The sequence below is a fragment of the Triturus cristatus genome, chromosome 12 (genome assembly GCF_964204655.1).
Source record: "Triturus cristatus chromosome 12, aTriCri1.1, whole genome shotgun sequence".
Lineage (NCBI taxonomy): Eukaryota > Metazoa > Chordata > Amphibia > Caudata > Salamandridae > Triturus > Triturus cristatus.
In genome coordinates, this window is record NC_140595.1 from 632,945,677 (window position 1) to 632,963,524 (window position 17,848).

A 17,848-nucleotide genomic window follows, 5' to 3' on the forward strand; every position below is an offset into this window, starting at 1 on the left:
TAAAGTATATATGATTCTAAAATTTCTTAACACCCCCCTCCACCCATCCTCCTGTTAAACCGTAGAATCACCAAGACCAGGCTCTTTTATTCTCCTTTCAGCCTCCCTTTCTTCACCTCACAACCAAACTTTTTATTTGTCCACCGTGTCCAGATACTCTCTCGCTTTTATCTCGGAGGTAAAGTAGCGTGTACGTCTCTCATGGATCACCTTAAGTTGTGCCGGGTTAATAAGATATATCTGGATATTCTCCTCCTGGAACAGTTTTATTAACTGTCTCAGCCTCCAGCGTCTCTCTACCATAGAGTGGCAGAATTCAGAGCGAACGAAAAATGAGACCCCCCCCCACTAGATCTCTTTGCTTCTGGTCTGGCGTTCTCTGAGATAGCCTGTCGCAATAGAAAATTCCCTAGGAACACCAAAATTGCTCGTGGTTTATCCCCCTCTCTCGCTGGGGCTCTTAGTTTAAACGGGGTACAGTGTGCTCTTTGGATTTCGGCAGTCCAGTTCCATTCCAGCAGCTCAGGAAAGGCGGACTTAAACAGTTTGATTATGTATACCCTAACGTCCGGCCCTTCCACTCCCTCTAGCACCCCCAATACCCTAAGATTATTCCTCCTCTGCCTGTTCTCAAAATCCTCGAGCTTCCACTGGATGTCCTTAATCTGTGAGCTTTGAGCCTCCACCTGGGTTGATGCACTGGCTGCTTCTGCCTCAGTCGCGACTATTCTTTCCTCGAGGTTTGTCACTCTCTCACCTACATTAAAACATGCCTTGGAGAGCTTCCTGACGACCCCTTGCATTTTTCTCATGGCGGCCTGCGCCTTGCGACTATCCGGACGCGTTTCTTTCCTGTGGGAGAGGATGGCCTGATGTATAACCTCCAGCATAGAGGGGGTGGTGCCAGTTACCGGGGGGAGTTTACCAGAGAGTAGGGTGGCGGATGAATAGTCCCATTTTAGGTCTTTTCCTCCTCGACCTTGTACATCTGACTGCGCCTTAGGTTTCTTAGTTATTGTAGGGAGATCTAGATCAGTGTTCTCATGGTCTGAATCCAAGTTACTCCCCCCTAGTGATGAGCTTTGATCATCATCAGACCATTCAGCCCCTTCAGAGACAGAAAAAAAACCAGTCCAAACTTTTTTACGGGAGTTCCGAGCCCCCATAAAGTGGTATGAAGGGTATGGGGGGTATTTTCCAAACCCCTCAAGGAGTTAACCATATTCTGTAAGCCTGTAGGGGTCTTCACATCATAACCAAAACCCAGAGCAGCTTCGCCAGTTCCGCAATCGGCCTCTAAGCGTCCGCCATCTTACTTCCCTCTAGATTCTCATTGTTCATTTTGAAGAGTGCTTCTAGTGAGGACACAAAGAACCTTACAATGTCAGGAGTCCATTAGACTTCATTAGTGCCTAACTTGGAATGGACAGTGCTCACCCAAACTCTGATAAAACGAGCAAACTGAATAAATAGCCCGGAGTGAAAACTGGCCTTTGTATATGTAAACAGGGTTAAGAATTCGATTAGCTGCAAGTACTTGGGAAAACCAAAAACTTATCCCTAGCATCATCCAGTATGGAAAACAGACAGGATACAAATATAGAAACAACAGATAAATATCAGAAACATACAAACAGTTTAATTTTTTTAATTGCGAGGAATGTGACCTTTGACGTTCCCTCTATGGCACACAGGAACAAATACCTCAGACAAAATGCTCAAACTTGTTCCGTCCACCTCTGTGGCAAGAACCCCGCTTAGAGCCAAGGAACACATTTCTTATAGCACAAATCAGAGTTGGATGATGATGGAAAACCCTCAGATTTCTGGAGCTACTACGAAATCTGGAGTGGATTCCAGTGTGGACTCTCATTCAATATGCTATCTATTTCTATGAACGATAAATTAACACTAAGAGAATCTTCACCACATTTAGCACTCTCTCCAGAAAGTGGACAATTTCCCATTATCACTCAAATGCAAATTAAGCCTTTAGATTTGATCAAGCACAAAATTGCCCTATTAAAGTTAGTAGATGTGTTAATGTAAATACAGGTCTCAGCACAGGATGAAAGCTTGACTAGCAATGCAGATGAAATAAAAAACCAAAATCGCTCTTCCTTAGCTGACTGGTGTAAAAGGAACCAACCTCCGCAACATCTATGCAGAAGTCATTCAAAACAGCTTATGTGGTCTTAGTTTGGTAGGTCTAAACAATCCTTGCATACAGCTAAAAATGAAAAGCCAGAGAAAGTCTACAGCTTCCTGTAAGATCTATGCTCCAGTAGCTCCCTATGTTAAAGTGGATCTGGCTTTACAACCCTTAAGCTTTTAAGTGCGGCTGTCAGTCAATTGTAAACATCCGCTCTTCCTCCCCGCTACCTCTGTTGGCCATGGGCAGTCACTGGGGAGGGTTAGAAAGCTGGCATCGGCCAAAGCGCCACTCCAAATGGAACAAACAACGCATGTCCTGAAGGTACCATGGTTTCTGACTTAAATTTTTGAAATGAGTAAAAGTAGCCAGCATGCCTGGTGGATAATATATTTCTGATACTCACCCGGCAAAGCAGATGCTCCCAAACACGCAAAAGACAATCTTGTTCCAACCTCTCCAGGACATTCATTTCAATTCAACTTCTAATTTGTGCATTTTAGGCTTGTGGCCTTTCTCAAAATTTAGATCAGAGTAATTTGCACTTGAGAATAAATATGCATAAATATTAAAACATTTTTCAAACATCAAATTGCTCCAAAAGCTACTGCAACCTTGAAAACACTTATCAATGGTGAAGCTAGTAAGACTTCTAAAATATTAGCAACTACACTTCATAAAATCCTCACAATCTACACATGAACTGCAGAAATGACTTAACAGGTGATTTTATTAGAAAGGTTTTCACAAAGCAATATGGCTTCATACAGCTATTGTAAAACAGAGTTTTTGAATGAGTCAAGTCAGCAATTTCACAGCTGTAGCAAAGCATGTACGGGCTCTTCTTCGAGTGGACCCTTCCAGCAGCCATGGCTTACCATCGTACTTTATTCCAGGTCTGCGTAGCACCCAGCGGCGAGCCGGCCACCATCGGAACTTGGATAGGACACTGTTGTTTGTTCATGACAAGGTCCAGCTTCTCTTCTAACGATTTGCAGGTCGCCTCTAGGGCTTGAAGCTTTGCCTCTATACTGTCCAGTCGTAGACATATTGTTTGGTTAAGTGAAAATAAGAAGGCCTGAAAAGGGAAATCAATTTGAAATGTAATACAAGTTAATCAAAAGACATCTATTCTATAAACAAAGACCTGTAGGGCTCCATTAAACATTGATTATTTGTCAGATTTCAAATAAAGATTACGTGACATATTTGTGCATAATCTTCTATAGTCTTAATTTTACGCCCCTTTCCTTCGCAACATGCCCCACCATACTCATCTGTTGGACAATCCTGGAAACTGTGCCATAACGACCATTAGTGGTGATAAAGGATTCATGTGACCAGAGGCACACATGAAGCAGCACCTATCAGTCTACTGATTGAGGAATCATGTCCTTCCTTATAAAACGCCAACCAGGTAAGAGGAAGATGAAGTACGCTTCCAGAATAGGTAAGAAAATCAATCAGCGTCGTCATTATCATGACTTGGAAAGTGTCCAACGCAAAAGATGAATTGGAATATGGCAATAAGGAGAGACAACATATTTTAAGCACATCTCTCCGCAGGGCTGTCCAACCTGGATGCCTGCCCTGCAACTGACTCGTGTATTACTTGCAGAAGAAACATGAGAAAGCTCAGGTGGGTTTATAGAGGAATGCCAAAAGTGCTGTGAGAAACTGCAGAGACAATCATTCAGAAGAAAAGTTGACTTAAGTTTCACAAGTAAGATATATTAGCAGATTGTATTTCCTACGTAGAAAACGTTGGCATTCATTAAAAGGTAAATAACAAACTGTTAATTCATTTCTTATTCTGTAAAAATGCAATTTAAGAACGTTCACTACATGTACACACAAAATAGACAAATTGTTAGAATTATTTCATTTTACAAGGAAGTTCTTACAATTCCCGAAAGAAGTTATTTATGCTTGCTAAATTAATTTCTTATTCTGTAAAAATGCAATTTAAGCTGGTTCACTAACAGACAATAAATTGCTAGCATTTTTACATTTTACAAGAATTTCTGTCAATTCCTGAAAGAAGTTATTTATGCTTGCTGAATGTTTTCCAATTAAAACGGAGTACAAACAGCATATTTAAAAGAGGCATACAGTATTCACATGTATTAATAGGTGAGCCTATGCAACTCTTTTTCTATGTTGTTTTGGGAATCTGTCTATGCCCACCACTTGGTTTCTCTAAGCTCCGGGGCTTTATAACAATTTATATTCTTTCTAATTAAAAAAATAAAATAACATTGGAGGATCCTGACCGGTTGTTTATAATGGTACCAGTTGCTGGTGGAAGCTAACTCACTTTGAAAATTCAGTTTCTAAATATCCAAAGTCAAACTGTTGTAATAAAAGTCAAGTTTATATTATTATGATGTGGCTTGAAATAGTTTTTGTATGCTCCCATAACTTTTCCTTTTTTCACGAAAAAATGATGATATTTTGTTTTTTAACATTTTCTCTGTATATCATAATTAGCATGCAGTAAAAACCCAATCAGTTCAAAAGCCCAATAGCTTTGAGATTTTTCCAGCAAAAGTTGGTTTATTACTTTCACTCAAAACAGTTTTACAGTGTTTTTGTTCGAGTGATACATTACATTTTCAAAAACATTTTCATCATATTCATTTGTCAGACAATAAGTCGCGTATTTGGTTACCTTTATTGAAGAATTTTTTTAAACAATTTTTCGAAATTAGGCTTTGCTGCCTCAAGGAAAACAATAAAAACCTATCGCTGGGTGTTTCTGTAGGCCCCAATCAAACGACCTCTACAAGTATCAGCTAAATACATTGGAACCGTGGTCACACCTTAATGGGATGATGCTGCGTACACAAGAAAGAAGGACTGGTTACACCCTCAAGTGTCAACAAATAAAATCAAAGCTACTTCCTCCAGTCTTGAAACCTAAGGAACTGCTTCCTGCGTACAGTCTGAGAAGGCTATCTACAGCTACAGCCTAAACAATAAACAAGTCTTCATGCTCACCAATGGAAATTCAAGCTTAAACTCTGTCCCACACAAGGCTTTAGGATTATCTAAAATGACATGTATCCTGCAACATGTGGAAGACCATCTGAACGAATTTAAGAAAAAATTATGGTAACTTTCTTACCATAAGATCTGTATAGCGATTATACTGCTTCACACTAGTTTGCCAAGGCCGAAGGAGGGTGGGATTCATAACTAAAATATGAAGACCGTTAGGACGACATTTGTCAGAAGAGCAATGCCCCTCACCAGTTAAAAAGTAGATGCATTGCACACAGGGAAGAGCATTGCTTGACCATTGAGAAAGCATTTGCTGGCTTTTGGACCCTTGTTAGAAGGTGAAAAAGTCAGCCTCTATGAGCGATCGTACATCAAAATTTAAATTTGACACCAGATGGTTCTTACTGTGTTGGGCACTACAAAGCAGTCGTCTCTGGGATCAATTTTCACACACAACAGCAAGCAACAGAGATATTTTGCTCTGACACACATTACATAGGTCAGGAACATCTAGCATAAAAGAAGCTGCAAATCATCACCCTCTGTGTGTTCAAGCACTGTAACAAAAAGTTAGATGAGTGCTATGAATTATTTTAGGGCTAGGAGGATGCCCCAAGCTCGAAGATGTCAATATGAAAACAATGTAACTCATGAGTATGGGATGCATCTTCAAGAAGCAAATTCCAACGGAATGGTGGTGAAGGAAACCAACTGGCTAAGGGACAGGAACGAAACAGCTTCGAGCAGGCTAAAGTAATTCTGACCTTTTGAGCGACTGAAGTAAAAGACTAGCTTTACAGAGCAGCCACTGATCTGTGAGTTTGTCTCTATATGCCATTGCAGTGATGACTCTGTACTCAAGTCTTGCCAGTGAGAAACTCACATGGAGGCAGCCATCCAGTCTAGAGTTTCGTCTGAGGAACTATTTGCCGAGTTGCACGCCGGTATAAGAGGTCCAGGAACAGTTGCACACTGAACGAAAGCTGCGTTAATAGTGGGGTGGCAAGACTGAATCACCACTCGAATGGTAGGTGACCCCTTCAAAAGCCAAATGCACATCTTGAATGCCTGCCTTTGTGATAAGGCGCTTCATACTTCTAAGTGACGATCTACTCTTCTGCATTTCTGCGGTCACATGGAGCACTACTGCTTTTGACTACCCCTTCAATGTGGGTAAATGCAGGTGGTTTTGTAGTATTGATGGAGGATCTTCACAATCATTGTTTTTAGGAGGGTCCTGGACATCGTTCATAAGCCTCATAGAAAAAAAAGGGGAGGCAAACCCAGGTTGGCTCTGGAGCGGACGTGCTCTCCTGAGGCTCTGGCAGAACTCAATCTTTGGGGTTCCGGAAATCAATGTCGGACTACAGACTTTTTAAATCCCAGATTTTCAAAGTCGCTGAGATAAGAGACTGTGAAAGAACAAAGCAGTGGGAGAGAATATGGCGGACTGACTCGAAGAGTGTCTTTGTTTCTGGCCAAGCTTTGGGAATTGCAACAAACTACTCCAACCACTGAAACAAAGATTTCTTCCATTGAAACCATAGTGAACTTCATGATAAAAGGCTCTCCACCACTAAAACAAGTTTGGAGCTAGAGTCTATGGCAGTAGATGTGAAAGAAGGTGCTTGGGAAACAAGACTAGTTTTGATTTGGAGCTATATCTGCACTGATTCAGCTTGAATCTCAGGCAGACTACATGCAGGACACATTCTGGATTGCCAACATCAGAATTCAGAGATCCCCCTCATTCGCTGGGGTCAGGTTACCCGCTTCACAATCTGATCCAAGCTTTTTAGATATCCAGATCCAATCCCCAGGATCCCTACAAGGAGCTGACGTATAAAAAGCATTTAGACTCCCCACCATGAGCAAAAAGGAAATAAAGATTCTGTTGTGGCAGAATTGGGTAGCCCACAGGAAACAGAGAGAAAATTCTGAAACTTCTATAAAGTTATCGGCCACCGGGAAAAAGACAGGAATTAGACAAAGGTTTCAGTCATGGCAGAACTGGGTAGCCCACAGGAAACAGAGAGAAAGTTCTGAAACTTCTATAAAGTTATCGCCCACCAGGAAAAAGACAGGAAATAGTCTAAGGTTTCAGTCATGGCAGAACTGGGTAGCCCACAGGAAACAGAGAGAAAGTTAATAATACTAATAATAATAATATGGGTATTTGTAAAGCGCTTGGTTGCACCTAACGGCGCGTCCCCACGCTGCAAGAGAGAAACCAGATCAGGACATAAAGTAGCCTATGTCTAACTACTTGCCAGGACCGAGATTAAGGACTGTGTTGGTATCTGGGGGAAATAGCCATGTTTTTAGTCTCCTTTGGTACAAAAGCTCCGATGGTTCCATCCTCAGATGGAGGGGGAAGGGAATTGCATTGAACAGCTAGAAAAGTTCTGAAAGTTCTACAAAGAAATCGGCTACTATTGAGGGATATAGAATTCATTTTTTTCCAATCTACAGCAGGCTACCCAGAGACACAGAGAAAAACGGATTAGCATTTAAAAAATGCAACTCAACCAGGATTTGGATGCATCCGGCAAGTTGAGCGTGACCTTTTAAGAGAATGTGTCATCTAGTTACACAGAACAATGAAGCTAAAGTGTTTAATGAGACCAGGACGAAAAGGTCTGAATAAATGTTGTTGAGGCATGGAGAAGTTTGGGAGACAGAGTTTACATTAACATATTGGACAAGGCTTAGCATAATGTTTAAACCCCAACATTTTTGACTGGAGTTTGTATGTCAAGACAAGTTGCTACAGTGAGATGTTACCTTTAGCTTTTTCTTCCTCTTCTCATTTTCTTCCCCCCAAACTCATCCTCCCCGGTGTCCAGCAGGGACAGTTAAAGGTATCTATTTATTTTTAATCGTGATTCATTTTGTTTTGTTTGTATATTTTCATTGAGCTCTCCCTGCTTACCTGGTTGTCCTCTTGGTGGATGTACGTGTGATTTTTTCTGACCCATTAAAAAGTTTTTAAACTATAGGTCTCAAGCGACGTTAGCCTCATCTGGTGCCTGGCCAAGAATCCTACAGAACAGCCATTCTCCTGGCAGGAGCTTCTCATACCCACTTTTTCTGCCCTCACCTACCCACGAGGCGAAGCTTTTACTTGCATCCAAGGAACATATATGTTCCATTTTGCAGCTTAAGCGTTATTATTGTATTGGATCGTGCCAGCTTGCTAGGACTGGTTGTTTCTACGAAAGACTGGCCTTTTGATGCACATTTTTATGACGCATAACACAATAAATGTCCTTGCCTGTAAGGTCACAGTTCACACTGATGGTCTTAGAGCAGCAAAGAGCACACATCGGACAATGCAGAGGTCGATAGAGAAAGCCTGTTGCGAGCAAAACGGCACTCGGGTACCACATGCTTGCCTGCACTAGCTGTTTTAGTCTCCTTCAAGTCCTGGGCAATCACTGCCCTGTTCTTGATAACCTGTAAGGGTTAACCTTATTCTGAAAAGATTAATTGCCAGATCCAAGTTCAGCTGCAGAAGGGTGAGGCCAGGGGACATTTGTGCAAATACTTTGTCACAAGTCTATCCCCTCATAGTAGACCTTTGAGTGTGGATGAGCCCAGGGGGACAGACAAGAACTATAAACCATCTGGGGAAAAAAAGAAAAGCAGAAAAACCCGCAAACTCCATTTTCATGCCCTTTCCACGATGGTGATTAGGTTTGCTGGCTCAAAAGTCAAATGTGAAATTCTTATTGCTATGATCCTAAACCAGAAGGACATTGATTTTCTGTTGGTAGCAGCAGATGGGGAAGGGGGTCTGTAAAAGATTGTCCAAGTAGCAGTGTATCTGGCTTTAAAGGCTGGGGGATTACAGTGTAGTAGATTCTTCTGCCAAAAATAACTTGAGCGTAAAGCCCACATCATCTGAGAGTCCCCTGAAAAGAGCAACAAACCATCCTCGAGACTTCGTTATGCCGGATACTTTCTATTCCACTTCTCTCTGCTATAAAGATAGCAAGGGCATCTACTGTCAAATCATCAATGAAGAGTGCTCAGAAGGGCAACCAGCTAAAATGAGAAATGGAATGCATTCTGCAGACCCAGACTCTGAAGCTTCCTTTCTAAAGTAATTCATCCCTAATCAAAGTTGATAATTGAGGCAAACAAATATTTTCAAAGAAAGGTGTTTTGTAGGTAACTATGAACTGTAAGAGTGTGTCTGGCTGAAGATTGGGTGGGGCTTTAGATTGAGACTTTTATCTGCATGTTTTCCCAAGGTATAGCTATAGCCGAGGATATTGAGACTTTTTAAAGATGATTTATTTAAAGTTACTAAAGCCTTGTCCCTTATCTTAATAGGCAAATTTCCTGCAAATGGAAGATCTTTAGAAGTTAACTTTGAAACTTAATATTGAAGTATAGTGTGGGATGTGGTGGTAGGACTGGCTGTCTAGAGCGTGTATTTTCCTAAGTGCCCATAAATATTTGCTATTTTTTTGTAACAAAGAAGAAGCTGGCATTTGCTTAGACAATTGTACACTTATTTTTTTTTCTTCATATCCTTCTTCCTAGACCTTTTTGCTAACATATCTAACGTAAAAATATTTGTTTACTAAGGACAAGTTTCTTTTCAAGAAATTTGGTACTAAAGACTTGGCAGTTTTCAGAAATAAATGGATTTAAGGCAACTGGACTGCTTAATCCCAAGGCTAAGAGTGCATTTCAGGGACTGCGCCTGCCCCTTACATTGCATTAACGAATTAAGATCATAAAATCTTGAGGGTGTCACAGGAACGGATCTAGAGGTTGAATTCAAAAGTCATTGCTTTTATCTTGCGGACTAATTCGAGCCGTTAGGTGACAAGTCAGCATGTATGCAACCCCTGTGATCACTTTGTATCGTTGCCTCTGCAACAGTGGATGGTGAATGCACCATTCCCCAGATTAACATCTGTGTCTAGCATGCAAGCAATAATATGCAGAAAAGTAAAAATACGTACAGATGTGCTAATAGTAACTCCTCAACTAGAGATGAGCACAACAGCTGAGTAATTATTGAAGGGGGTAACTTTTTTTTTTTTATATAGCACGAACTAGACCCAAGACATCGGGTATCAGAGCGCTTTACATAGCACCAGTTTCGTTACAGAAGGACACATTCATTTTTGTTGAGCACAAGGAGATTAAGTGATATGCCCAGAATCACAGGATGTTGAACGTCGTTGCCGAGACTCGAACCTGGTTCCCCAGTTTCGAGGGTGACCACTCTAGCCGTAAGGCTACATCCTCCCCCCTAACTATTGACGGCTGCAAGTGCTGCCACAGAAAGTAACGTGGAAATAGAAACAACACTATAAAAGTGAATAAGCATGAAACCAAATTAGACCAGAAGAACCTGAACTAACATTAAAAAGCCACACTAAAGAACAAGCATTGGCAAAACCAATAGGTCTAGCCTATGAGAGCTATTGGCTTTGGCAAGGTTTTCTAGCCATGCTGTACAGCAGCACTGATGCTTTCCAGTGTGGCTAAAACTAATTTTTAAAAAATGCTATGATGCAGCCAAGGCTAATATGCTTTTTTTAAGTGCATCAGCACTGGATTTCTCATAGTCATTTTTATTTTTAGCCACTCTGCACAGCAGCCATGCTGCTATACAGCATGGCTGCAAACCATTGCCAAAGTCAGCAGTGCCCATGCTGCACAGCATGAAGAAAAAGCAATGGAAGAGCCAATAATCTTGAAGGACAGCAATCAAGCTGAAGCCCAATCAGTACTTAGTCTATGCTCCGGCTGAAAAAAGAGGACTGAAGCCAGCAGGTGGGTGCCAATTAGAGAGCAGAAAATAAGAGTGACAATAAAGCCAAGGCATGTTGAGCAATGGGTGCACTGCAAGACTCTTGTTGTATACAATATCTCTTGCAAGCAAGAGCGTATGCACTGTCACAGGTGAGACCTAAAAAACAGGCCACACGATAAAGAGGAACTGGGACAGTAAATTAAGCAGGGAAACAAAAATATTTGGAAACTAGGTAAAAAGGAAAGCTGCAATGTAATCAACAAACAGCATGCCTACAGGGAAAAAACATGATACATTTTAACACTGTATTCACCGTAAGATCCTTTCTGCCTACTACTCCCCTTAATGCGAAATGGGCAAGATGTGCTTCAGTATGAGATTTGTCAACACTCCATATTACGAGTATGGCCCTCTTTCCGCTAGGTACAACAAGGTCTTCGCAAAAGATGTGCATGTAAACAAACAAAAGTCAAAAGTATATGCAATCTGTGTATATAACATTTCTACATGTTAGTAGAGCCGGGACCCAATAGTAGATAAAAATGCATTAAAGTAGTCATTAAATCTTTGGTGTGCTCCTAGAAGTCCAATTACATGTTCATGCATAAAGAATACAGTCGGCTATATGTATTCCAGTCCTCAGTGTTCCACATGGTTTGAGAATCCAGACAACACATTTAGTCCTACAGTGGCATGCAAGCCAAGTGTTTCTCAAGGTCTGAGGGTGGCGTAGTACTGTAACGATCTAAAAGGTTGATACGGATATTAAGGGGCTCTAAAAGTAGTGTGCTTGCTTAAATAGGGGTCCTGAAGGTTGGCATTTCTGCTGAGCATCCGGTTTGGATTGCATCAGATCTCATTGAGGTGTATCATCTTGATGAGGTCTGTTTCCGCATCCAGATGACACTCCAAAGAAGAACTTAATTTCCTTTAGTTGGGAGTCGGACACATCTTAATGTCCGTATCAAACTGCCTCTGCTCCCAGTTTGTGGGGACAAGTTCCAGTCTTCAATTCTGGGTTTAACTGGGGTTGTTGCTGTCTGGAACTCAAAGCCGTTGGAAGTGCAAATTTGTTGGTACCAGGGAGTTTGGGAGCTGGTTTTAGGTCTCGCTTAGTGCCGGTTTGGAAAAGACCCCTAGTGTACTATCCCAACAACTTACAGCAGGCTTGACCTTACCCATTACTTACCATTAGCTGCCTTTCTTGTCACTTATTTGTTTGCTTCTTATTCAATAGCTTCCTTTTCTCTTCTTTCGATTGTTTCTCCCCTAGAGCATAGACTCTGCCATCCTATTGCTTGGATTACTTCTTTATTGGTCACAATCTACTTTTTTCCTTATTTTAGTCACTCAATAAGAGTGCATGTGTTGTCCTGCTCCCTCCCTTGTCTGTTGCCATCCCCCACACCAATCACTCCCCCTCGGGTTACTGTTGCTCTCTCTTTCCTCCCATTTTGCTCCTGTCCATGTGTGTTACTTTTCTCATTCAAAGACTTGTCCCCAACCCCACGTGGTCCATGTTGCTCCTTTCTCCCCCAACCAATCCGATCCTCGCCCTCACCCATGACATAAACCTCGACCATTGGACCCTCATAACTTGCTCCCACCACCTGTTTCTCCACCGCTTCCCCACTACTCATGGTCTCAAAATGTTTTATTTTTTGTAGTGCCCAGCAGTTCTCATTTGCTGGTAGGCTGCTCCACTTTCAAAAAAGCAATTGAAGAGTATTTTTTTTATATACCGCTCCCAGTGGCATCCTCCATCATGGATCAGTAAATAAAGAAATAAAATGATGCCCGTGTCATTATGTAAGGGCATGCATTAATCATCGCGCTTACTAAATACAACAGCCACCAGCAGGGGCACAACACATAGGCACTCGTTCTTTTATTTTTATGTAGATTCTGCACGTCGACAAAAAACATTTTTCTATTTGCCAATGCTGCACTACCCAAAAAGCATTGGTAACACCAATAGGTCAAAAAGGCTTTGGAAGCTGTAGATTGTTTTGGCATGGTCACAACATCTTGTAGGTTAAAGAAAAACATATTTCGGTGCCATGCACAGTAGTATAACTTAATTTTAAGTGATGTACTTTATAGATGCGTGGAGTCCAGCATCAAACCACCAGCCATTTGCCGTTCCAAGCCTCCCAGTAAAAGGGAACAGTGCATTAGAAGACGTGTGGTGACTTTACCCTGTGAACGTTGAGAAAGTACTGATAATTGACACAGTCTCCTCAGGAGCGATCCACTGACTTTATCAGTGGTAGGCCTCAGCTCACCACAGAACAACAAAGAGAAAGTTGGGAGGTCCTTCTTGGAGGGAGGGAAACCATAATGTGGTGTGGCTGCAATGCCCTGCAGAATGAATTAGGGCTAGTGGTTGAGTTGGGATGTAAGCAGCACTTTGATCTGTGCAGTTTTTATGGTGGGTACAACTGTTTAATGGTATTAGATTTCAGGGTGTTGGTTAAAGAAGTTTAAAAATACTCATGTGCATGGAGCTAATGATGACGAAGGGTGCAAGTACAAAGTAAGCGCTTTCCTATAGAACCATGTCGATGTAACGGCCAGCACAAAGAACGTGGACCTCTAAGCTTATCTGCAGGCTACAATGGAGGCTCAATGGTGGCCCTCCACATGGCCAGCAGGATAACACATCATAAGACGAATCATGGGGGTAGAAAACATGGATACCTCCAAAGAGGTGTGGCGCAGCGGCCAAAGCGGATGTCTCCAGAGTGCAGGCTCACGGTTCGATTCCCAGTGGCAACTCATGTAAGCACCATGTGACTCTGGGCAATAGCTCACTTAATCTCCCCGACAGCCGCCAGCGGCTTGAAACCTTAAGGGGTGATATGCTTGCACTGTACAAATATGGATTATTTATATTAAATCAATTAGTCACTGAGATTCTGACTTACCACCTGCCACCCTGCGTCACGGACAGCAACACTGGCAATTGGTTGTACATACACAAGGATCAGGAGAGTTTAAGAGGGAGTAGTTAAACCCACTGTTCAATGTTAAAGAAAATCTTCACAAAACATCGTCCAGGCAATTGCTACTGTGCAGCTAGAGTTAATCCAGAGATTATACTTGCTCACAAGTAATCCCCAGAAGACGGCAATTCTGTCTACTGTACAGTCTTAAAAAGGAACTCAACAGTTTCCATCAGTTGTAAGGAAGTCTCCAAAAGTCCAGATACCTTCGATTAGTTTTCGGAGTAGTCCCATCCCCCCTTCCACTTCCCATAAAAAGACACACACAAGTATTCTGGCACGGTGCCTCGGATACAAACCAGAGCTGGAATCCGGACTGTCTGTTTGCATGCTGTGTCTTAAGAAAGCAGTAAATCATTCCTATAGAGCGCTGCACATGACCACCGTAGAAACTCCGCCAGCTGTCATGGGGCTGAAAGGAAGCAACCACTGGCCCTTCCTGGCCCTGCTCTACACTTGATGACTTGTGTAGCAAATTCACATTTCATTCATGGAAACAAAGCAGGTTCCATTTCCACCGTCTCTGCACAAAGTAGCGCCTGGTGGCATTACTCATCCTCGACAGCCCCTTCCTCCGGGACCACCAGTCCCAAAGCTGAAACCGATCACACAAATATTCGACTGTAATTTAACATAGGTTAATACATCCTAATGTAGAGTATATGAACACGTCCAAGCTTGTGTGAGTAGACCGTGCATAGCTCACGGAGCACTGACGTTGCAGCATTCGCACAGTAGGTCTACTATCATCAACCCTAAAGAAGCACTAGCAAAGACAGCATCTCTGGCCTTGGCAAACAAATGTGATGGGTATTATTTTTGTTTTGCAAGCATATACCACCAACAATAAGTAAAGGGAAAAAAACTAAGCAAGCATAAGGCTAAAAGTGGAGGACGTGTGCTTGCAAAAACAATAATTCAAAAATGAACATTTTAATACAATCTCACAGGTACATCCTATTAAGCAGGATACTTAAGAGCAGTTATAGCAGTGGTGTCTCCTCCACAGGGCCTTCGTATAGAAGGCCCCCCACTGCAATCCCCCCCGTCAGTCTTCAGTGAAGCGCCCGTGGCACAAATTGGATTCGACCATTTTCACATCCACTCTAAACCCGCATGGCCCAGAATGGCCAACAGATATAGAGGCAGCAGACGCTGCTTTTAGGGGATGGTCAATAAAGATTAGATTGCTGTATTCCGGCCAAAATTACCCACACCAAACATACTCAAACTCACGCTTGGTATGGTGGGTCGCTGATTGCGGAAAAGAAAAAATGTAAAATCCTAGGATGGGCCTGGAGAAGTGCATATGATCTCACAGCGAAAACTATCTAAAGGAACGCAGTCAAAGTATACCATAAACTGGTCCGGAAGACCAAGGCAACGTTCTATGGTAACATGAGCACGACGAGCAGCAATCCTACCAGAACTATTTTTGCCCTTATGAAAGAAATGGTAAAACCCCCGCCTGCTGCTAATAGCACTATATCCTCCAACCTACAATGCGAGACACTGGCTAAATATTTTATCAGCAAGGTGGAACGAATCTATAGCACATTTTGCATGAGGAAGGCTGCCTCCGAACTTCGGGAGAATCCTACTCTGGTCGCTATACCTCACTCCCTTCAGGACCTTCTGCTCATGTCCCCTAAAGACATGGAGGCTTTGTCGGCCAAGGTAAAATCAGGCTCTCCTGATGATCCTTTAAAACCGGATCTTTTCAGGAAATTCCTCAACTGCCTCCTGTCGGAGGGCCAGGAGCTGATTAACAGGTCACCCTTCTGGAAAAATGCCAAGGTTATCCCCCTACTTAAAAAAAACATCGCTGGACGCGTCTCTGCCAGAGAACTTCCGTCCAATATCCGTGCTCCCATGCTTGGCTAAAATCATGTAGTCCTATATCAACACCGATTTCACTAAATATGTGGTATTCGGCCATTAACTGACTAATATCCACCACTCAAATTACTTTCATATTCCACCATACTAATTCACCACTAATCCTGTATGGGTTTCAGGAGTAGCATGCTTCAACACCCCATCAGGGGTAACAAGCGATATATAAAATTCAAACCTTTTTTCCTCTTCTATCCTTCTGCTATCCTTCCGAATCCAAATAACTGACTAACCTATTCTCCAACCAGAACATTATGTCCCGCTGTTGAATATCTCTGTGTCCTCTTAAAGGTCAGGGCTAACACCTTCAGCCAGAGGGTATTCTCTTATCCAGCTGCCAGGGAATAGAATCATCTCTTTGTTTGTCTCAGTGTGCCATCTTCCCAAACATTATTCAAACAACAATTAAAAACCTGGCTCATTAAAGTGCCATCAATTATTATTAGCAGTGTACAATAAAGACTTTTAGATATATGGGATGCGTTTTATCTCTAGCACCAAGAAGCTGTGGGGCTTGTGAGATTAACAAATAACACATAACATCTTCTCTGCTTGAGGGCCCTACATTGGTTACCAGTTGCCAGAACATCCGCATTCAAGCTACCATGTATCACCCACAAAGCAATATGTGGAACAGGACTGCTTTTCGTGAGGAATAAAATCACCAAATACATTCAACAAAGGAACCTTCGCTCCAGATTGGCACCTCACCTCAAAATCCCACCATGCAAGAAAAAAAAACATAGGTGGCACATCTTTCTCTGTTCAAGCATCCAAACTATGGAATTCATTATACCAAACATAAGATCCACGGATAACTATCTAATCTTCAGAAGACTCCTTAACAGTTGTCGCTTTCCTACATAACCACCATACTCAAACACAAATGTACAGCATATCTCTGTGTATATAAACAATTAATTTGATTACATGTTATCTAGTTATGTGTATTTCTTCTTATAAATACGTATAATATGCACTTATGTATCTATATATTCACTGCTTTAATCCTACACAAAAACAACTTTGACCCTCTCCAATGGACTACCCTATATTTCACCCTACACCTCTCTCAATATATCATCTACCACCACTCTCGGACTCATCCCAAACCACATTATACTACTATAATCTCCAAAATGACCCTTTCTAGACTCTTTCCTCCTGTATCCCTCCTTAGATCACCCCAAACCTCATTTTAATACTATGATCTCTGAAACAACCCTTATAAATACTTCCCTACCTATCCATCCTTTGACTCACCCCAAACCTCATTTTACTACTATGATCTCACAATAAAATCTTTCTAAACACTTCCCTCTTCTATCCCCCATCTTAATTTTCAATCCAACTAACAGACTTACATATTCACCGCTCAAATGAACTGAGATTTCACTATACCAATCCACCACTAATTATTTTTGGGTTCCATAGTAGCATGCTGACCGTCGAAAAGTGATTTGGCACCTCACCAGGGGTAGTAAGCACTATATAAATACAATCACAATGCATTCCGATTTCACATGTGTCCTGATTTGTTACCTGCTTTTCAGCTTATATACTCTAGCGGGCTTTGAAACTCCATTATGTGTCTGTTTCCTAGTCCATAACTTTCACCAGAGAGTGGCAATATTATAGGTTGTGAATGGCTAAAGCGCTCAACAAAAATATTTTAAAATGAGATTTGCTACAATTAAGGGACAATTATTGCCAAACAGCCAAGCAAACTCTTTAAAACAGATTCCTCTGCTTTCAAAGGTCTCGAGGGTTTGTGGAAGAAAATTCCAGATGTGAGGCCCATCTTCCAGATTACCTTAATTCCTGTATTGCCTTCCTGACGTTCACTTATTCAAATTTTTGTACTTCGGGATACCTAGACCATCTACACTTCTAAGGCTTATCTTTATTTACATTTTGTGGTTGTTTCTAGTTTACATTTCACTTGTGCTTCTAAACTATATCTTTGTCTTCAGGATGGCCCGCTAACTCCAATAGAACCAACATGCCATCGAC

General features: G+C 41.8%; 1 protein-coding gene across 4 annotated transcripts in view; it reads right to left on the reverse strand.

The window, feature by feature from the left end:
• The window catches only part of BANP (BTG3 associated nuclear protein), a 973,724-nt gene that overhangs the window by 832,890 nt on the left and 122,986 nt on the right, over positions 1-17,848 (reverse strand). For all 4 annotated transcript variants that reach the window (XM_085637629.1, XM_085637628.1, XM_085637630.1 and 1 more), the window contains one exon: positions 3,031-3,230. In XM_085637629.1, coding sequence (XP_085493755.1) covers positions 3,031-3,230 — 200 coding nt within the window. The remainder of the gene's footprint in view (positions 1-3,030; positions 3,231-17,848) is intronic.